The sequence below is a fragment of the Perca flavescens genome, chromosome 12, assembly GCF_004354835.1.
Source record: "Perca flavescens isolate YP-PL-M2 chromosome 12, PFLA_1.0, whole genome shotgun sequence".
Lineage (NCBI taxonomy): Eukaryota > Metazoa > Chordata > Actinopteri > Perciformes > Percidae > Perca > Perca flavescens.
The window spans coordinates 10,057,744-10,080,464 of record NC_041342.1 but is presented as its reverse complement, the minus strand read 5'-3'; the positions used below and the strand labels follow the sequence as shown (position 1 = coordinate 10,080,464).

The 22,721-nt window shown below is 43.3% G+C and overlaps 1 protein-coding gene across 1 annotated transcript in view; it reads right to left on the bottom strand.

Annotated features, from left to right (window-relative positions):
- kirrel1b (kirre like nephrin family adhesion molecule 1b) overlaps positions 1-21,958 on the bottom strand; it is a 96,782-nt gene extending 74,824 nt beyond the window's left edge. Inside the window, 1 exon segment of the mRNA XM_028593374.1 lies at positions 21,575-21,958. Coding sequence (XP_028449175.1) covers positions 21,575-21,620 — 46 coding nt within the window. The 5' untranslated portion in view covers positions 21,621-21,958.
- Between the last annotated feature and the right edge of the window lie 763 nt (positions 21,959-22,721).

The window sequence follows — 22,721 nt, the reverse complement described above, 5'->3', positions numbered from 1 at the left end:
CCTGATTTGCATCACCGTGTTTATGTTGTATGATGTGTTTATGAGAAGCCTGAGTCTGCTTCTATCTGGCCAATTAGTGCCTCCAACATGCCATTTGTGATTCTCAGACTTTGCCAGCTTGCAGCAGTTTTATCTCAGTGATGAAGAAAGGCATGTAGTTGTGGAAAAACCCTGACGGATGGTGACATTATTACAGCTTGCAGCATTATTCTGGGTTGGATGGCGTACAAGGCAATCTGTTGTCTTATCATGTGTGTGAGACAAGGCTAGTTTCCAGGATCATGGCTGAGCCAATTCGGCAAAGACAATCACATTCAATTGAGATAAAGCCTCGGTGGAAATCATGTAGCTGGGAAACTTCCCCAGAACGCTTATCAGACGCTAGTAATTACTCTTCAGCAAACACGCCAGCAGATTTGCAACTATTGTACCACTTAATCAGAGCATTGTGAAAGCAAAAAGGCTTGTGGCAGAATGTGACGAAATGAGTCAAGTTGCTTGACCTGAATGTGCTGCTGACTACAGCGGCTGTCATTGCCAGGAAAAGAGTCACCAAACACATCCTGCGGATTCACACTGAGAGCTAGTAGTGGCAGCATGGTCTCAATGAGCCCACTGTCACTGAACAGAACAGAGCACATCATGGGAAACAGCGCAGAGAGCTAGCAGCTAATGGGGAACCAGCTACTCCACTTGGTGCCTACTGCTTCCAAAGCTCAGCAGGATCTGCTACAGCTGAGCTCAGATGGAAATATAACTTTGTGGACCAATAAAATGCTTTTGGGCAGTACTTTTAAAAGTTAAATGGGGCACATAAGTAGTTTTGCTCCTTGTTTTATTTACAAAAGAATCCACTCTTACAAACTCCATCAGTATTCACATAGCAATGCATGCTCTTCAGAATGCAGATTGTTACCGCAGGTATCATTGAAAAATTCCCCCTTTCCCTGACGTATTTACCATTGTGTCGGGTCATTAATGCATGCTCAACTCATAATTACTATTTTTTCTACAGCACTTTAAGCACCATAATTGCAGTGTACGGCAGATGGCTGTTGGCTAACTGGCTTGCAGTTACGCCTAATGGCTATTTGCTATCGGTGTAAAACAGGCTAATGGTTCACTGGCCAGCAGCTATAGCTTAAAATAGACAGCTGTCCTGTGTGGGCTCAGCCAGATTTGAAATGACTATGTTCTCCTCATTATCTGCTGCCGTGAATTCACCACACATTGATTGTCCATAAAAAGCAAAAGAAGAAAGTGCCAAAAAAAAATCCTGCATTCACTGAAGCTGAATTCAAAAGGGTTAATTTATGCAGAAAAACTGGACCATGTTTATGACTGATTATAATGGCCGTTCCTCTTGGAAAATAATTATCCTGGTGAAGTTGAGTATAACAAATGTAAATCGTTAATGATTGTATATGGCATAACTGCTGTTCAAAGCCAGACTGTGTGGATGTTTGTATGCAGCATGCTCCACAAAAGACATTCATGCTGTTTTTGTCTGCAATTTTATCTTTCAACTCAACAGGGGAAAGAGGGGGAGACGGAGAATGTATATTCCTTTTCAAACAAGGAGACTAATTACAAGGGATTAAGTAATTGCATGGGGAATATTGAGGAAATCTTTCTCAAAACCTTTTGTTCCATACCCTATTAATTTTACCCTGCTCCGTCTAGTGTATAACGGCTTTACAGTATGTGAGCTGTTTCAGAGGACAAATCTACAAGATATTTTCTGTGCTGTTAAGAAGACAGCAGCTCACGAAGGCAGAGGCGCAGTGTGATAGACTCAGATTCAATTGAGGCTGAAAAGTCATGCACCCACACACTCAGAGGAAGCAACTTACAGAGGAACTTTACAAAGGAAGCATTATATGTTGGGAAAAGTTTGATGAAAGTGCACTACCTTTTTAATAATTTAAAACTAAATCATTCCTAGGCTGCTGGTATTCTTTGAAAACACTCTTTCAAAAAGTATGTATAACATATAAGAAGTTTGAGGACATGATGTAGAATTAATATTCAATGTTAGTAGGGGACCGGGCCTGACTGCAGAGGGGAACAAAAACGAGACAAAACACAGAGCACCAAAACTCAGAGGCCACCGTAGACGGTGCTATCTTGTATCTTATAGCTAGCCCATGCATACTAGTTTAAAAATGCTCTAAGCAATGTTGGGTGATGTCACTTCTTGTTGCTGTTCGAAGTATTGTCAAACAAAACGGAGGCTAGCTCGCCCCTCCCTCCTCCTCATCCCATCCCCTTCCTTTCCACGCACTAACCCCCCAACCCCCACCCCCAAATCCTTCTTGTTGGTTATTGGATGGAACGCTGTTTATGTTTGGTGGTGCAGGTTGAAGCAGTTTGTTTGTGTTGCCGTTTGTGGAGCCCGGGCTGTCTACAGAGACCGTGTTTTTTTTACAGTGTGTTCAGGGGACAGGCAGCTAGCAGATAGTGAGGAGATGTTTGCTGTATGTGACAAAAAATGTTCTAGCCTTAAAAACGCGTGACATCGCTTAGAGCACCTTTAATACAGAGACTGTATAAAAGAAATGAAGCCAATGCGGTCCAAATTGTTCTCTTGCGCTGGCATGCCGCTGGGGAGCGCTTCACATCAATAACGTAACCTAGGTAGGTAACTTAACGCTACGTCAAAAGAGAGTTGGTGGTACCCTGCTAGCCCACCTGGTAGAGCGTGTGCCCCATGTACAATAGTTCAGTCCTTACCGCAGGCCCTTTGCTACATGCCATTCTTCTTTTCTCTCTTTCCTGTCTGCAGATGTCCTGTTAATCAACGGACTAAAATGCCCAAAAGAATATCTAAAAAAAACAATGGTTTACGGTACAGTGATATAAGCACAACACTCACCAGCAATATTCAGTATCTGGCTCCCACAGACAGGCTTTTCTGTCTTTGCTGTGATATTGTTCTGTAAAGGAGGGACAGTGACAACAACAGCACTTTTCTGAAAAGGTCAGAGATTTCTTCGCTCGGAGCGGTCACATAAAAAGGCGTAGAGCTCTGAAAAAAGAAGTTGGGTGCAGCACACATACATTCTGTCCTCTTTGGGAACAATTGAAAAAAGATGCTAGCGCTCAGAAAAAAAATGCTATGGACACAGGCCCTTAAACGTGCATTCTGTTGTTTTGTAAATTATGGTTCCATTTAAAAAAAAAAATAGACATTAAAGTAGAGGATGCTTTAGGGCGTGGCTACCTTGTGATTGACCACGGCGACCTATAAATCAGGATAAAAGCTTAGCAATGCTTATCCATGGCACAAATATCAGATACCTTGGACTCACATTAGACAACAAACTCACTTTCGACCAGCACACAAAGGACATTCAAAAATGGAGCCATCCGAAACTCACAGGACTATCTGTCGCCCCCCCCACCCCATCTCCTCCTACTGTTCCACCTGTTTCTTCAACATGCTTTCTGTCATAAACCAGGCCAAACTCATACGTGTAACCAACATAGCTGCCAAATGAATTGGTCTTCCCACACCTACACTCTCAGATCTCAATTTCAAGGCCATCACACGCATCGCAACCACAACAGCATAGGACCACACACACACACACTCAACTGCAGTGGTGGAATGTAACTAAGTACAATTACTCAAGTACTGTACATACATGTAAGTACAATGCCACTTTCTACTTTACTCCGCTGCATTTCAGAGAGAAATATACTTTTTACTCCACTACATTAATCTGACAGCTTTAGTTACTAGTTACTCTATAAATCTAGATTCTGGCACCCAAAACATATGTAGTTTACTATGTTTTATTATAAATTAAGCTACCCAACAATATAACGGCCTACAAGTCCAGCTGAAATGATTAGACCATTAAACACTTGATTGACAGAAATGTTTGGATCCAGTGTTCGAACTATACCGTGGCCCCATTTTTTATTTATTTCTTTCATGGGGGGGGAGGGAGCTTGCGACTTACAAAGATACACAACAGCTACAAGTTTATGCTCTATACAGGATTTACCCTCTTATACTTTATCAAAACAGGAATAGATAGGTCAAACAGCAAACAGCCACCCACAAATAGTCTATAAACAAAGCATTAGGCTGTCTTTGAGATTTCACATGATCAATTCCTCCGTTCAATGAAGCGACGCACCCCAAGCTTCCATCCTTAACAAACAGCCATGTAAATGGGCTCTTCTGGTCTCTCCACGCTGGCTGTTCCAATTTAACGGGAGAGATGAGCAAGAGGGGTTAGGATGGTGACCGGCCTCTGACGAGCTGTTATCACCACCATCTTCAGCCAAAGAGGACATTATTTCTTCAGCTTCTTCTATGAATTTCAAGGACTTTGTACGCCGATTAATGGCCTCCAATGTTTATATTTTTTCTGCGAATCTTTGAGTTAACATGTACTAAACATGAGTTGAATTTGCACCGCAGCGCTGCCACGCCTTGATGCTCATGACACGAATAGCATGTATAGTTATCTTTATTGAAGCGAATTAGGTTTAAATCGCCGTCATGCATGAATTAATGATATTTTTGCAATTTTACACATTATAATCCACAATGATCGCGTTACACAAAACTGAAATTGCACGTCAAAGTGATACATTGTCAATATTTTTAGAGACCCCCCCAAAATTTCACAAATCACGTTTTCAGGGGAGCCGAGTCCCCCTAGCTCCCCCGTAGTTCACATCCTGTTTGGATCGTTTACAGTTTCTAAAATGTGAGGATTTTTCAGCAATAAGTACTTTTACTTTTAATACTTTAAGTACAGTTTCCTGATAATACTTAGTCAATAAAGTCTAAAGTTTAAAGTCTAACAATGCACGTTCACACAGTTAAATGTTCATACCTGGAAGCTGCCCAGTACAACCACGGTCTGATCTGCTGGCCACTGAGCAGCTCCAGTGGAGCAGTTGGGGTTAAGGGCCTTGCTCAAAGACACCTCAGTGGTGGTGATGAGGGTGGGACAAGCGCTGCTCGTTCACTTTCCCCAACCAGATTTTGTCATTCTGGGGGAATGAACCGGCAGCCTCCCGGTCCCAAGCTTGCTTCTCTAACCTCTAGGACATCACCACTCCTCCTCTGTCCTCCAAGTTAACTTGGATATGTCTCGCATCTTGTTTCCAAATGTTCATTTTAATCTCTTAGATCCATTTGTAAGGTACAACAAAGCAAATCTCTTAATTTGCTAGTCAATGGAATGAATTAGGACTTGAGTGATTGAGGATTCAGGAACACATCGAGCAGCTTTTTTATTGACAGAAGCCAGAATTGAGCAAAAAAAAGCACATCGAACTGAGTAAGAGCAAGTTGCTGAGAAAAAGGACCTTTAACAATTCTACTCACACTTTTGTCGTTGAAACTCACTTTTGTCGTTGAAACTCTCTCCAGGAGAAGCAGATAGAACATGAACGCACAGATAAACACATAAGTAAACAATGTACACTTTGCAGTTTTAGTGTTCAGTTGCTACAACCTGCAAGCATGCTATTCAATATATGAATGTGGCGGAAGTAAAGATACACTAGAAAAAAGTCTACTTGGGAGCTTTCAATCATTCAATAAATGGAGTTCAACAGACATCGACGGCATATGACGCACATCACAACACATGCATCTATTTTTTTTTTTTTATATATAAGCCAACGTACTGTTTTTCAGCACTGATGCACATCAACGGTCCAGTAAACAAGCAATTGCATCATGTTGACTCCCAGTGGCCCATCCAGGCTACTGTACCGTGACTACCTCCTCTGTCTGTGTGACTTGACTGGTGTGCGCTACAGGCATCAAATGATACTATGCAACAGTATGTGACATGACCGGTTAATGATTCCCTTAAGTGGACTTCTGTGTCCAAACTCATCCTAAAATATAATGTTCCCTAAACTAAGGGCCTTTTCACACCTGAAAGTCCAAACCAAGGTCTGGAAAAAGATTCATGAATTTGTTACATTGTATACATTTGATCTGTTTTGGTTTCACACTGCAGTTACGCAAGCGCACTAAAGAGCTATACGTGAGCTGCGATTCCCTATACTTAATTGTAATCGATTGGTCTGAACCATCCAACGACTTTCCAAGGACTGTGGTTCAGTTTGATCACACTGTTTCTACATCAGTGTGTGTAGGATGAAGAATTTAGACACTCTCCCCCCACATGACCCACGTCGACTCTTATTTTGGATCACCACGTAGCTCCAGTTCTTTGGGGGGAAACAGATGGAGGCCTCTGTGGTCAGAGCTGTCTGAACTCAGGGACTCCCAATCAATCGTCTCCCTCTGTCTCTGTTTCTCATTGCTCACTCGTCCTCTCCACACAGCGGTGGAGGTCAGGTGCGGTCAAGAGCTGAGAATGGATAATCAGGGTGCAGCCGAAGCCACTATGATCACTACAGCTCATATCTCTCTCTCTCTCTCTCTCTCTCTCTCTCTCTCTCTCTGCTGGCTCTATACACTGCAGCCATATTACCCTGCTCGCCCTGTCTTTATCTCACAGGTACAGTGTTGAGCAGTAGAGATGGTCATCCAATTTTTTCGATATCCGATTCCGATACCTGAACTTGCACATGGGCTGATACTGAGTACCGATCCAATAACACTGTTACAAAAAGAAATACATATTTACAATATTTTTTTAACAGCTGTATATTACTATCACTGTATGGATGTGATATGGTTGCTATTATTGTTGTACGGTCTGGCTCAAGTTAAACCCTTTGTAAAGCATGAACAAATACAGAGATTACAGAGAATGAATACCAGAGAACTTTCTTTTATTATCTACTTTGACAGCCAGTCACAAAGGATAAAGAACATAAATTAAACTACTTTTTGGTAGATTTATTTCAGGGCTACATTACGTGGTATCGGATCGGTTCGTAGACTCATAAACTCGCCAATACCAGTACAAGCAGTTTAGGCAGTATCAGAGGCATTTCAGATACTGGTATCGGTATTGGAACAACTAACTGAGCAGTACAGAAATGTCCTTTTAAACGCATAGTGTAAGGGATTACAATTACATGACAATAACTAACCCTGGAAAACTTCTATATTATGGGCGGGTTAGATGTCCTACCAGGAGATAGACAGGAGTGATTCTATTAGAGAGAGATAGAGATTAGAGAGCTTGAGCAGAAATGGAAATAGTGTAAATAGACTGTATTTATATAGCACTTTTCTAGCCTTAACGCCTACTCAAAGCACTTTAACATAGTACAGAAACCATTCACCATTCACAGACATACATCATCATACACTGTGGCCGAGGCTGCCATACACGGTGCCACCTGCTCATCAGATAAACATTCACGCACATTTACACACCGATGGTGCAGCATCAGAAGCAATTTGGGGCTCAGTGTCTTGCCCAAAGACACTTTGACATGGACCTGCAGGGCCATGGAACGAACCACCAACCTTCCAATTGGTAGGCGACCACTCTACCACCTGAGCCACAGCCACCCCATGAAGAGAGAATCTTTTGAAATTGAGTTACAAGGCTTTTCCAGATGGTTCTCTCCACAAGACTAAAGTTATTTGCATGTACTGTAGATGTGAACTGAGTTACCACGGAGTACGTTGAGTTTCAAATACCATGCTGGCCAAGCATACGGCCGATGCAGAGAACCCAGAGGCAGGCCATGCTGGATAGTTTTGCAATCGAGTTAAACTTTACAAGTGTAAAGTGGGACACTACATTGTGTAAGAAATACCAAGCAATGTTCAATTCAGGTCAATGTGCCCATCTGTTTTTGCTTGATGGGCTTGAGTTTGCCATAGTATGCTATGCTCCAGAATAACCTCAAATGGACTGTATAATAATACAGTCCATTTGAGGTTATTCTGGAGAATAGTCTAGACAGTATTTGTCATTGTTTCTGATTGTTGCAATAAAAATAAATATTTGCATAAAGCAAGCATATTTGTCCGACCCCATGTTGATGAGAGCATTACAAACTTAAAAAATATCCCTTTAAAACTACATTTAGAACAGATAACAAAATGTGCGATTAATTGCCCTTTATTGATTGACAGCCCTACTACACTACATAATACATTTCCATAAGCCTCAGCTGTCATTTCTATAGAGAGGAAGCACATCAGGGTCATAAATCACAGCTGTAGCAAACTCAGAATGTTTTGTCTTGGCATTTTGGAACAAAATACTATGGCAAAGCTGTAGCCTGGTTGCAGATCTCTGAATCGCTGCCCACATCTTTTATGTGTTACGCAATTCATATAGGGGGGTGTTCATTTCTGCAGTTGGAGAAACAATTCAGAGCTTTGTAGGAGGGATTAAGAATGGGAACATCAATCCTTCATAGGTTACAACCATTACAACTAGTGACACAAAAATGGGGGCAAGCGTTGATGAGATCAACACAGCTGCACGGGTGGATGCAAGTCAATTTACAGAAATAACAACTCTTAAATCAACCTATTGCTCTGATCTTTGTTAAAAATGTAAATTGAACTGCTCCTTTTAGCCTCTGGCTTTTGACTTTGACCTTCACAGGGGCTGATCGTTTGTAATGAATGGTTTTATGCCCATCCAAATCCTTGGATTTACCTCACATTGTTTATGCAGAAAATAAACAGGACTTTTACAACCTCCCATTTCTAAGTAATGTAATCACTTTTTCAATGAGTATTTCATTAAATCTTTTAATTAACTTGCCCAACACTACCCAATTACTGTTCGTTGCAGTGCTGTAAATTCACTCTTCCTTTGCTTATCTTGGCTTTTACATTTTGTCTCTATATGTTTTTTTAAAGTTTCTCCAAGTGCTTATTCCTCGTTCTTGCTCCGTTGCTATGGTAACTCTCTCTCTTTCTTTCCCTTTTCTGTCTCTCTGGTGCACCCCACTTTCCCCTCTCTCTCTCTCTCTCTCTCTCTCTCTCTCTCTCTCTCTCTTTCTCTCCAGCAGCTGGTTGGATGGTTGCTATAGAAACAGACTTACTGTATTTAAAAGAAGAGCTAAGAAATTACCTTTTCCTCTCGCTCTCCCCAACACGCTCTCTTTTGCTACTTTGCTTCCTCTCTTTCACTTTCTCCATCTCACTCGCCCTCCTCCTCCTCTTCCCTGCCTCTCTCTCTCTCTCTCTCTCTCTCTATCTCTCTCTCTTTCTGTCTCTCGCTTTGCCTCAATCACAAGCAAGCAGACCTACTCTTTTATTTTCCTTTGGCCCTTGCCGTACATTGTGGATTAGCACACACACACACAAACACACAAACCTACAGTCTCTCTCTTTTATTCGTCTCTTTTAGCTGAGTCGAGAATCCCCTACACACAAACACCCCCCCTTCTGTACACACACACACACACACACACACACACACACACACACTAACACACACACAAACACACACATGCATGCAACACAATGCCTTTCTTGAGGAACATACAAAGTAAACACACACTCTCTTTCCATGACAACTCTCTCTCACACACACACACAGACACACACATTTTTGTTATCACATTGCACTGACTTACACTAATTCCTTGGAAATTCATCATAACCATAGTCTCGCTTTGCCAGACCCTCCTCCACAGCGCCGCAAAGGAGGGTCTGGTTAGTCCACACAGCATTCTGGAATGGGAGAAAAACGTGCTCTGGTTTATTGGCATTTCTTTAAACCAATCACAATCTTCTCTGGCAGTGCTAGGCACCAGGAAAAGCCGTGGTGCCGGTGCAAAATAGCCTCTGGAAGAAACTTGTTTTGGTGGAACGTGTATGTTCAAAAGTTGTTTTAGTCATGCAACATAAAACTCAGATTGGACAGATAGTCTAGCTAACTGTCTGGATTTACCCTGCAGAGATCTGAGGAGCAGTTAACCATAGTCCTCAGAAATCCACCGGAGTTTAGAATGCCAACACAAAGGCAGACCAAGGCAATGGCTATCCGGCCTAAATGAGTGAAATCCGGCAGAATTTCCGTTGGCAATGGAGCAATCCCGGAAGTGGAATGTCCTATATTCAGCAGTCCTTTTTCGTGGAAGACATTTCACCGTAGGAAAAGCACTGATGCAAATAATAATAACAATAATCCTGATATTGCACATGCTGGCTTACTGTCACAGTGTCGTGGTTTACTGGGACACTTGAATAGAACCAAGATATTGTTAATGTTTTATTTAAACCTGTGTTTTTCTATGACCAAGCAAAATATCACACACTGCCAAAAATGTGGAGTCACCCTCAATGAAAAACACACTCACAGTCTAATCTCCTTTCCAGAACAATGACAAATCTCCGTCTGACATAATCTCAACCTGTGACGCCATAACTTCATCTAGCGCCTCGGGAACGAGAGACAAGCAGCGTGACGTCACCGTCCCGCTTCACCGCCACCGCTGAGTGCTGCTCGCTTATCTCCCCTGCACCCGGCCATATCAGGCTTCACTGAGGGGAGATAGTGTCACCTCCACCGCTCCACCCCCACCCCCACCCCCACCACCTCACCATAACCCTGCTCTCGCCTTCCCTTCTCCTCGCCTCATCGAGCCCCGCCAAGCCGTGCGGAGCCCGGGGTGTTATCAGTCGCTGATAGTTATCGACTTACATTAAAACATAAGAGGGGAGAGAGGAGGAACAGGCAGATAGACAGACAGAAGGAGGATGGAAACACAAACAGAGTGGGTGGTGATGGATGCCGGCTTTCATCATCCGTAATCATGTTGTCCATCTCCATCTTTAAATCGCTGCTGCTTCTTTTATCACTGTTTAAAATCCACCAAAGGAAATGAAATGAACGGGATAGAGGGATATATTAAGACTTCAAAAAAGAAAAAAGGAAAAACATGGTTGAGGCGCCCACGCAATTAAATCATTTGGTTACACAAGTTCAGTTTCTGATAAGAGAAATAAGTTTTGGAAAGCCTCCGTGGGAAAGATTGGAAGGCGCTAAATGTTAAATGAAGTGAAAGTGGAGCCAGTGGATACTGGGTCTGTAGGGTGTTGAAAATTAGGATTATGATCGTCACACATTGGATTTTCATAAGAGAAAGTAATAAATATTACAAACTTTAACAGAGCTTTAGTTTGAGTAAGATATGCTGTCTTAATAGAATTAGTAACTGCCAAGGATGAAAGGAATTACTTTAAATGTTATGGTAATGTACAGTATATACAGGATGGTACTGAATGATATGGTTTAGGGCTGCAGCTGACAAATCTCAACTTTTAATTAATTTGTTTTTTATATTGAGTTTATTGTAGTTGTAATTGCTTACTTAGTTTGGCAAGACAAAATCAATTTTAATTACATAAAATGTAGAAAAAGATATTATACTAGTGCATATATGATACCTTAGTTTGGTACCAATACAATATTTACAATACTTATAAAATAAAAAAAGAAATCAAAGTTGTATAATAATTTGCCATATAAGAGCTTTTTTCAAAATAGAAAAGTCTAAAATTGGCAACATTTTGATTTAAATCAGGAACATTATTTAACATTTGATGCCAACTTTCAGTACTTACAAGTTTCTGATTCAAATACAATTTCTTTCAATTACACAATTACATCTTTTTCAAGTTGTACAGTACTGTGATGGACAGAAAATGTGCAGCCGGGCGCCTGGGAAGCTCACCCGGTAGAGCGCGCGACCATATATAGAGGTTTACTCCTCGACGCAGCGGGCGCGGGTTCGACTCTGACCTGCGACCCTTTGCTGCATGTCATTCCCCCTCTCTCGCCCCTTTCATGTCTAGAGCTGTCCTATAAAAATAAAGGAATAAAATGCCCAAAAAAGTATCTTAAAATTTTTTTTTTAAATAAATGTGCAGAGAAAGCGAGGGGGATAACGTTTAACAAATGTCCCCGGCCAGATTTGAACTGATGATGTTGCAGTTACATGGTACGTGTGACGGCCCTCTATTACACATTTTAGTAAAAGCAGCAAGTCCAATACACAGCCCTAATAATCAACTGTCAAAATTGTGTTTGAACAATCTGTCAGTCAAGTAATCACTTAATTGTTTCTTTGATGACATGGGACTTGCATTCCAGTGTTACATAATGTATGGAATAATGAAATTACACACACACACACACACACACACACACACACACAAACACACGCACAGATATTGAGCAGCATGCATAATCCAGGGCAAAGACAAAAGGGAAGACCTTGTGATAGCGATCTTGTAATGGATCAGATTGATTTAATTTACTGCGCCGGACAATTTCTCATTCTTAATCCTCAAGATGTCTCTGAATGGATTTCATGTAGGAGGCCCATTCAATTGTTCTCTCTCACATCCACACATGAGGATCTCAGACAGCGAGCGAGCGGGAGAAAACACAGGCAGACAAAGAAACAGAGCGAGTCAGAAGCAGAACCATAAACTACCTCCACACTCGCAGTTTATTTGATCTCGCGGCCCTTTTTTGTTGACATTTTTTCCTCATATAAAAGGGAGGTGCTCTCATGCTTGATGTCTGCATTTCTTTGAAAGCATCTCCTCGGAGAGCAAGGCCAGTTTTGGTTTCTCACTTTCCCTTCCAGAAAAGCTAAGAAGGGTTACTACTGGCCTTTTATCGCTTTTATTGAATATACTCATGCAGAGAGAAGAGAGCCACTTTATTTAGAGCTGAGGACTCTGTCGGGGGTGGAGCTTTGAGCATTGCAGCGTGCTGCTTGGAGCAGCAGTGAAATATGCTGGAAATGCCTGGAAAAGTCCCGGCCGGGCTCTCCCAGGAGAGCCCCATCTATAACAGGCCTGGCTGGTTCCCTCTGCTCCCTCGCTGCAGCCCTCTCCACACATAAATCTCTGCTCCCCTCCTCCCTCACTCCTGTTCGCTCCCACTCCTCTGCATTTTCACTCCTGTTCTCACCCTCTTTCTTTTTTTTTCTCTCCTCTGATCCTCTTCTCTATTTTTCTACTCCTTCGCTCCAACCTTTGCCAATCTGTGCTCCCCAACCCTAATCTCTTCCTCCTTTACTCTCATTCCTTTTCTTCTCCTTCTTCCATCTTTCTCCTTCACTCCTCTGCCCTCATCCTCCTCCAAATTTCTCCCGGTTCTCACCGGGTTTTTTTCTTCTTTACCCTCTGATCCTCTTCTCTATTATCCTGCTCCTTTGCTCCATCCTTTGCCAAACATGAATCCGTGCTCCCCAACCCTGCACTCTTCCTTTACTCTCCTTTCTTTTTTCTCCTTCAGTATTTCCTTCATCTTCCTCTTTCACTCATCTGCTCTCACCCTCTTTTTTCTTCACTTCTCTATTTTCCTGATCCTTTGCTCCAGCCTTTGCATATCTGTGCTCACCAACCCTGCTCTGTTCCTCCTTTATTCTCCTTTTATTTCTTCTCCTTCAGTGATTTTTCCATCTTCCTCTTTCACTCCTCTGCTCTCATCCTCCTCCTCCTCCTCCAAATTTCTCCTGGTTCTCACCCTATTTTTTTTCTTTCTCTCCTATGATCCACTTCTCTATTTTTCTGCTCCTTTGCTCCAGCCTAAACCAATCTGTGCTCCCCAACCCTGCTCTGTTCCTCTCCTTTTTTTCTTCTCCTTTAGTGTTTCTTCCATCTTCCTCTTTCACTCCTCTGCCCTTTCCTACTCCAAATATCTCCCAGTTCTCACCCTCTTTTTTTCTCACCCCTGATCCACTTCTCTATCATCCTGCTCATTTGCTCCATCCTTTGCCAAACATAAATCTGTGCTCCCCAACCCTGCTCTCTTCCTTTACTCTCCTTTCTTTTTTCTCCTTCAGTATTTCTTTCATCTTCCTCTTTCACTCCTCTGCTCTCATCCCCCTCCTCCAAATATCTCCTGGTTCTCACCCTCTTTTTTCTCTACTCTTTTTTTTCTCTCCTCTGATCTACTTTTCTATTTTTCTAGCTCCTATGCTCTAACCTTTGCCAAACTGTGCTTCCCAACCCTGCTCTCTTCCTTTACTCTCCTTTCTTTTCTTCTCCTTCAGAATTCCTTCCATCTTCCTCTTTCACACCTCTGTCTTCCTACCCTATTTACTCTCCTCTCCTCATCCTGTTGTCTCATTTCTCCTCCATTCTTGCTCCTTTTCCCCTTCCCCTCCAGTGTTTCCTCCATCCGTCTCCACACCTCCTCTGAACATTCATCTCCTCTTTGCTGACCTCCTTTAATTTATCTACCCTCATCCTCTTTTCTTCTCCCCTTCCCTCATCCACTCCTCTATTTTCTCCTAAACTCGACTGTTCCTCTTTTTTCCTACTCCTTCGCTCCATTGCCTTTCACACATAAATCTCTGCTCTCTAATTCTGCTCTCCTCCTCCTTCACTATCCCTTCTTTTCTTTCTCTAACTGCTAATTTCCATCAACTGTGGAACGTCTGCGGATCCATTAGGTTTCCATTAAAGTCAATGTGTGTATTTCCACTGACTGCAGAACGGCTGCGTTCCGACTCCGGCACAGCTCCGGAGCAGATATGCACAGCTTCTATTTTTGCCGGACGCCAGAGACCTCCGAGGCAATTCAGCACAGGGCATAGTGCGGGACAGGAAGTCGAGCACAGAGACAAAATAAAACATCCGGTTAATTTTCAAAATAAAATAAACCGTGCTCACGTCGGCTCTTATTTCCCTGCCCTACACCTTGAAAACGTCATAATGGATGGAAACGGCTACGGTTGTTGGTTTTGTGGTTCTGTTTCTGGAAACTACATCCTGTTATATGGTCCTCGTGACTTCAGCTGTCAGTCATGGCCGTAGCCGTTGCACAACAAATCCGGACCTGGTGACACGCGGGCGGAGCCGATCCGCAGACGTTCCGCAGTTGGTGGAAATGAGGCGTCACGGCTCCTTCTGCCCTCACTCTATTAATGTTTCCTCCCTTCGTGTCCACCGACGGTGTTGGCTCTAAAGTATCCAGTATGGAAAAATGCCTCGTCATTCAATACCCAATTTCAATACCTAAGGAGCAAATCTCATCAGCGTCAGTGAGCCAATCAGCATGCAGCATGCTTCTACTGAGATCTAATAATGTTTATGATTGGCCGTTTAACGTAACACTTCGTTGCGGCAGGCAGGAACAACTCTATGTTACACATAGACGGGGGTAAAATAAATAAAAAGATTTGTAATGTGTAATTTCTTTTTGTTAAAATGGTTTTAAAAAATGTATTGTTCAGGAACGGGTATTGAAGTCTGGTATTTGTATGCCCACCTCTGACCTCACCTCTCTGCTGCCTTCCTTCCCTCCTTCTTACCCAATTTTCTCTCTTGTCCTTATCGTCTCGTCTCGTCTCCTCCCTTCTCATCTACCCCTCCCGCTCCCTTGCTCCAACCTTCCTCTCCCTCCTCTTTAACCACCATTAGCTTCTTCCTCTTCTTTTTCTTTCTGCATTCCTCGGGTCTCAGCTATGCTTCTGAAGCCCCCTTTTCTTCTTTCTGTGCTCTTCTTCTATTAATGTTTCCTCCCTCCATCTCTGCTTCTATTCTCTTTTACTTCTCAATCTACAGAATTTTCCATTTTTGGATTAACAGAAATATCCGTAAATTTAACGGAAAAGCATTTTCTGCCAGGATATTGCGTTATTGTGTTTTTCTATGGATTTTTTTCTTACAGTGTGGGGAGGGGGGCTTGTCTATATGTATATAAACTGTTACATGCATAATGGGGCTGCATTATATGAAATTGCTATATCATGTTTTACTTTGTATTGCTTATTGTATATGGATATGGGGACTGGGTTGTTGTGTGTGTATGAAAAGGCAAATAGAGTGTTTTTTTTCCTTGTTTTTTGTGTTGTTTTAGTGTCTCAGTGGGTGGTTGTAGCATATGCATATGTGGATGCGAGAGTGAGAGTTTGTGAGTGTATGGGTGAATAAGCTGGATTGATTTTAAGTGTATAGGTTGTAATTTGGCTGTAATAGTGTTTTTTATAAGGGAGATGTTTCATGAAAGAACAAGTCTTCTCCTTCTTCCTCTATCATGTTATATATTGTCATGTAGTGTACTGTCTGTCTGTCTGACAAACTGTATGATTTATAATGCATGTGTTTGTATGCAGCTGTTGTCAGCGCTTCTTTTGCCCAAGACAAATTTCCTACGGGACAATAAAGTTTATCTTTACTTTCTATTCTACTTCTTGGCATGTCTTCTCTTCCTCCCAGTCCGCTACTCCTCCTCTGTCATTCAGCCTGACATATCGTCCAGATTGACGGCTGTCAGTCCTAATACCAGTTGACGCTCTTCTGTTAGGATCTGCGTCCTCTTCGCTCTTTCACTCCCCACACACACACACACACACACACACACACACACCAACACACACATCAGACCATGCAGGGGAGGGAAGGGGGAATCTGCAGATGTCGCTTTAGCAGATTACTAGATTATCAGGGCATCATGGTGAATTAAGCGGCGGGCTAATTGTGGTGGTTATTTTATTTATTTATTTTAATTGCTGTTTTCTTGTCGCCTCAGATTACGCTTCCCTCGCCATAAGGATATCAGATCTGTCAGGTAGCCTACCGCAGGGCTGTGGGATGAGGCCCCACACACACACACACACACACACACACACACACACAGACACACTAAACTTCACACACTCCGCTCTGCTCTTAAACAAGACGTGTCATGTCATTCTTCGTTATCTTCATTTGAGAGTACAGCGTTTTTTAACGAAGTGGATTATTTTTTTTTGCTCTACACCCAATTAGAGCAACAGAGTCAGCCAACCTTTTATATTTCATTTGAGGGCACGATCAGTACAGTGTGGCACTAATGACCAAGGCCGGAGGTTTGATTCATCCTGAGGCTGCTCATGCAAGAAAAGCTCATCAGTGATGTTTCAGTTGATAACATCCACCAAGAAGAACAACGTGTTCAGTAGCTTTGTACGTTGAACAACAACTTTTGGGGCCTTGATTCATATTTTTGTATTTTTCCTTTGCTGGATGACGTCACATTTTGTCGCAGCAAAAGCTCACTCATTTCTTTCACAGACGATCTTGCATTTGTTTGTTCTCTGCATGCGTTGGCACCCCTGCACTTGAATTGTACTGCTTCATTTCGTGGAGAATGAGAGAAAAAAAAAAGACATGCGCTGCAAGCTTAAGATGGTATGTTCTACTTTAGGGGCATCTGAAATGGTTGGAAAACACTTATTTACAGGTAAGAAAGATCTATACATGTTTTGAGCCCCATAAATGGTTACTTTTCCCTGTTTTGGGGAGTGGGTTGTCTTTCATACTTTTTTGAGGGGGGATAAATCTACCTCTTCTGAATATTGGGGGTGGGACATATCGCCTGCATACCCCCCCAAAATCTCCGTCTATGTGTGGAAGTGTCCTTGGGAATCCTGAACTTGGAATTGCTCCCGATGCCTCGGTGTGTGAATGCTTATCTGATGAGCAGGTGGCCACCAGTCTATGATATGTGAACGGTGATTACTTAGTAAAAGAGTAGTCGTTAAGACTAGAAAAAGCACTATATAAATACAGTCCATTTAAATAAAAGAGGGGGCATGCAGGGCTAATGTTGATCTGAACATGACCTGAGAGAAGGGCTCTATTCAAAACACACTAGTGTACAAAAAGGTACATTACGCTCCTATCGTCCATATCTGTTTAATTTGTCTACTGCCCCAGGGTGCATACACAATGCACAGAGAGGTGGTGGGAGGGGGTGTCAATAGAGGTCAACAAGGGGTTGAAAACCAAGTCAATCCACCCATGCAACAGTAGGTATCTTCTGGCAAAATCACTGAATTAGTTAGACTTTATATAATCTCTCTTATGTTCCAATATAGACACTAATGTGTCCGAGACTTCCTGTATGAGGTCGTGCTTGTGAGGTTTAATAAAGTAGCGGTTCATTACACAGAAATAAAAAACGTGCAAGTGAGTCGCATTTTTCCAGATCTGTGCATGCTGTAAATGCCCAAACTGTTGCGACTGAACCCACAACCCCTCATCTGACAGTATTTTTGGTTTTAGATGATTCAGACAAGAATTACACAACTGTTTGAAGGGCGTCAAAGTGGGGAGCTTAAACCTAACGATCAAAGCGATGCAACAAAAACAATGTCTTACAATCGGTCACTTTACTAAGAGCAAGTGGAATAACCTAATGTGGGCTCAGTAAAGTCTCGTGGTCATCCAGATCATGGTATATCTACAAGTGCTAAGTCAGATCTTGAAGATGTTTTGGATGAGAGGTGAAATGTTCTCAAGAATTTAAAAGCAAGTTTAGTTGCCTTTGGCTTAGCATTTCTTCCTACATCTTTTCCAGACCTTTCTGAGGATCCTCCAATGCCCCTGGAGCCCGTTTGGTAGTAAACCTGTGCTGATGTAAACCATCAAACATTGATGGTCCAGATGGGCTGCTGTTGAAGAAGATTGAAGAGACTTAAGCCAACAGAGCCTCCTCTCTCTCTCTCTCTCTCTCTCTCTGTGCTTCCTGAGCACTCCTGCTCTGCCTCTGTTTATCCTCAAACATCCCCTCTTGTCAACAGATTAGGACCCAACCCCGCTGTCTCTTCCTTTCTTCGTCTCTCTCTGCCTCCATCTCTCTGTCTTTTGGCCTGTCTCTTTACATCTGCGCCTGTGCTCTATTCTTGTGACGGGAGAGAAAAGAGTGGGAGGAGGAGGGGGGAGAAAAGGGAGAAAAAGAAAGTCTATGTGTGTGTGTGTGTGTGTGTGTGTGTGTGTGTGAAAGAGAGAGAGAGCAAAGAGATGGGACAGGTGCTTGCAGTGCAAGAATTGCTTTGCTTGCTTTGCTTGCTTTGCTTGCTTTGCTTGCATGACCAGGCTGCGAAAATGTTCAGCTCAGGCAAAAGTGCTGTTCAAGAATCGACTCTGGGAAACAGCCTGTGCGCTGGCAGCGCAGTGTCGGATCACAGTGGCAACACACCGCATCGGACCCACACACGCACACATACACAAACTGTAATTACAGAGGGCCGCACACGCGCGGTCAAACACATAGAGATGTAGTGGGCCTGCGTTGGGTTGCCAGGCACACCACTGGACTGAGCAGTATATCAGAGAGAGACAGCCGGAGCAGTCGGCAGAGGAGAGCAGGCAGAAGACACCTGGAAGACTCCGAACAGGGCTAAACACACATTAGGCTGCAGCTGCTGCATGTAGGAGACGGATTTCCTCAGCTCACATTTACAGGCTTACACTGGCTCAGCGGGAGACACTGCTCCGCTGCTCTGCTCCATTCTCTGCTCTTTCTCTCCTCTACTGGGATCTGCTTCACAGCTTCTCTTACTCTGTTGGTTCTGTTCTAGTCTCGCATTGCCAGACCTTCCTCCACGCCGCTGCGGAGGAGGGTCTGGCTAGTCAACACAGCATTCCCGGTATGGGAGAAAAAAACGTCCTCTGGTTTATTGGCATTTCTTTAAACCAATCACAATCGTCTTGGAGCAAACGGTGCCTCTGCAAAATAGCCTCGGGAAGGTGCGATCCTGGAAATGAAACATCGTCGATATACGTAGACTAGTTGTGTTGGGTTTGTCGTGTTCTGTTTATCGTGTTTGCTGATATGTTCGGTCTCTGTTTTGTTTCTGCTCTGTTCTCTTCTCTTCTGTTCCTTTCTGTTCTTTGTTCATTCCTGTTCTGTTCCTTCACTGTGCTGTTCCTGTTCCCTTCTCTTCTGATCTCTTTTGTTCGGGTCTGCATGGCCCGTTCGGTTTCGCCTTGCTCTGTTCTGATCTGTGTTTCTTCTGCTCTGCTTTGTTCTCCTTTGTCCTGTTCTGATTTCCGTCTTGTTCTTTCTGCCCTGCTTTGTTTTGTTCTGTTTGATGCTCTATAGCTAGAATAATCAAACTTTCCTAATCTACTTTACCCTCTCTACTCTTTTATCCGACTAAAACCGATACACTCAGCAGCTTTAGCCCTAATTAATCTGAGCTCCACAGAACATTGATTGATTGAGATAGATTTATCAAACGGTAGACAATCTAAGCTGATGCGTTATATTCTACTGTATTCTCTAATCGAAAAGACAAAAGCATCCATTCGTCAATCCACGATGCTCAAACGTTTTGCAGACTTTGCACATTTTTCCACCATGTGTATCACTCTATTTGACCTTATTGTATAAAGCAATAGTAATAATCTATTCTACTCTACTCAGGTGGTGAGCTCTGCTCCTCTGACCGTCTGTCTGGGCACATCATCGTCTGTGGTTTATCACACCAGCGGCCTGCGGCACCGGGGACCCAGGTGCTAAAGCAGGCACACACACACACACACACACACACACACACACATACTTACACACACAGTTGAACTATTCACATCAGGCCATCTCAATTAATCACCTCTGTCTTTGGAGCCCTGACTGCCCACAAACGCACACTCCTCCTCTGTCTCACTGCTGTGTGTGTGTGTGTCTCTGTGTGTGTGTGTGTGGGGGGGAGGGGAGAGACAGAGTAAGAGGGCAATCTATCAAGGTGATCGATAAATAGGGACATTAATATTAGTAATGGGGCTCTCCTCCAGTCCAGTGAATATGTCTCCGTCTTTTCGGTAAAATATGAATTTTTCTTGGCACCTGCACGTTTGCAGTGGGGCCGCGCGGGCGGGTACGAGCACCCAGACTCTACCTGCATGCTAAGAGGGGGAAGCACTGGTCTCTATTCTCTCTCTCTCTCTCTCTCTCTCTCTCTCTCTCTCTCTCTCTCTCTCTCTCTCACACACACACACACACACACAGAAACACACAGGCAGTTTCTCTCTCTTGAAGGACACTTGCGCTGGTCTTTACACGCACGCACACACGCACACACAGACACAATCACACACACGCACACGCACACGCACACGCACTTTTGGTTTGAAGGAATGCACGTGCCTGGCGCGTGCGTGCCGCATTTGTGTGCGCGTGCGTGTGTGTTGGAAATTGATCCAGTGTGACTCATGTTAAAGCCCGGTGACCAGACTGTGCACTGGATCCTCGCCTCATCAATCATCCCCTGGCTGGCTGGCTATGCGCAGTGTGTGTGTGTGTGTGTGTGTGTGTGTGTGTGTGTGTGTGTGTGTGTGAGAGAGAGAGATAGAGAGAGAGTGTGCGTGCGTGTACGCGTGCTTGTAACATCCTCTTTTGACCCACACTGCGTGTGTTTGTGTCAACCAAATCTATCTGTTCATGCGTTTCAAAGGTCACGTCAAAGCAATGCCGTGTGCAGATGCTGCACATCTTTCTCATGAACGTGTAATTGAAGGAAAATGAAGCAACGCGTCTGGACCGTTTGTGTCTGCACTCTAAACCTCATATTTCCCCCCCAAGCAGAGGAAAGACCCTGAACACCCCACGACTCTTTTCCCTTCAGCGCCCGTGTGGGCTGGAATGATGATGCCCAGCCAGGGCTGCACACATCTATAACAACATAACACAACACATTTACACACAAGCACGCGCGCGCGCGCACGTTGCCAGACATGTAGACGCACAAACACATGCACTGGCAGCGCAGACAGTAAAGACACCCACACAGCGCACAGTAGAACACGGTGGAGAGGAAAGGGAAAGGGAGAGAAAAATTGGGGGGCATTAAAAAGAAACTTTCTGCTGTTGCCAGTTCAGACGGAGTGTGTTTAAACATCTCTCACCTTGGTTAAAAGTGATGGCCAAAGTTATGATCCACAGGGCTGGCATGGTTCAGCCAAGCGCATTCAGATTCCTCCCCTCGGCTCTGCTTCCCCGAAAAGACACCATCAATCCCTCCCGAGCGGCTCAATTCAACTGGAATCCTCTTTGAATCGTGAGAGTAAAAAAAGCCACATTTAGAGGAAAACAAATCTGATGCCTTTTTTTTTTCCTCCTTTTCTTTCTTCTACTCGTTTGCTGTTTTTTTTCCCGTGCGTAAAATAAATCTGTCTCCACTTTTTCTTTTTTTCTTTTTATCTGCTCTCTTTCTTGGTTTCTCTGTCTGCGTTCTTTTTCCTCTGTGCGCTCTAGATTTCCATTTAAACAGGAGTGAATTCCTCTCTCCCTCTTTTCTCTCTCTCTCTCTCTCTCTCTCTCTCTCTCTCTCTCTCTCTCTATCTATCTATCTCTCTCTGCCACCCTCCTCTCACACAATCAGTAGAACACACCCCTACCCTCCTCCACGCCTCCCCGCTCCAAATCTCCGTGTAGGACTCCGCAGAGAGGAGGAGGGCGCTGCAGCGGCCGCAACGGGAACTGCGCTTTTAAATGAATGCACATTAAAAAGACAGAATATTCCGAAGTAGGGTATGATTGTAAATCTTTTATACTATTTAGATGAAAGTCCTATAAGTTCAGTTATGACATTATTACAAGGACCAATCAGATTCCTTTTTGACAAACATTCAGGTTTATTCTCACATTTCATGGAATGCGGAGTAGTTTCAGCAATTTTTTTTTTTTATTCTTTATAAAAACTCACTGTTGTTCACAAACAATAATCTTACATTTTAAAGCTCTAGTGCGTAGTTTCTGTCTCCTCCATGAGGAATTCTAAGTAATGACAACAAAACTGTTGGTGTGGCCACACGATATAAGCCTTTCGTGATTGTGCATGGCCCCCCCCCCCTCCTCCACACAATTGCTAGTAGCCAAGGAGGACATGGAGGATTAAAAAAACATGATGGACTCTTCAGCAGAGGTCCATTATCTTCACTCCGGTTTCTGCGTACAAAAGTCGCCGGACGACACAATAGCCATGCTGAGAAGAGAGAGTTTTGTGGAGCTGATAGTCTTAATTAGCTTTGTAGCAACTCATTTGGCAACAGC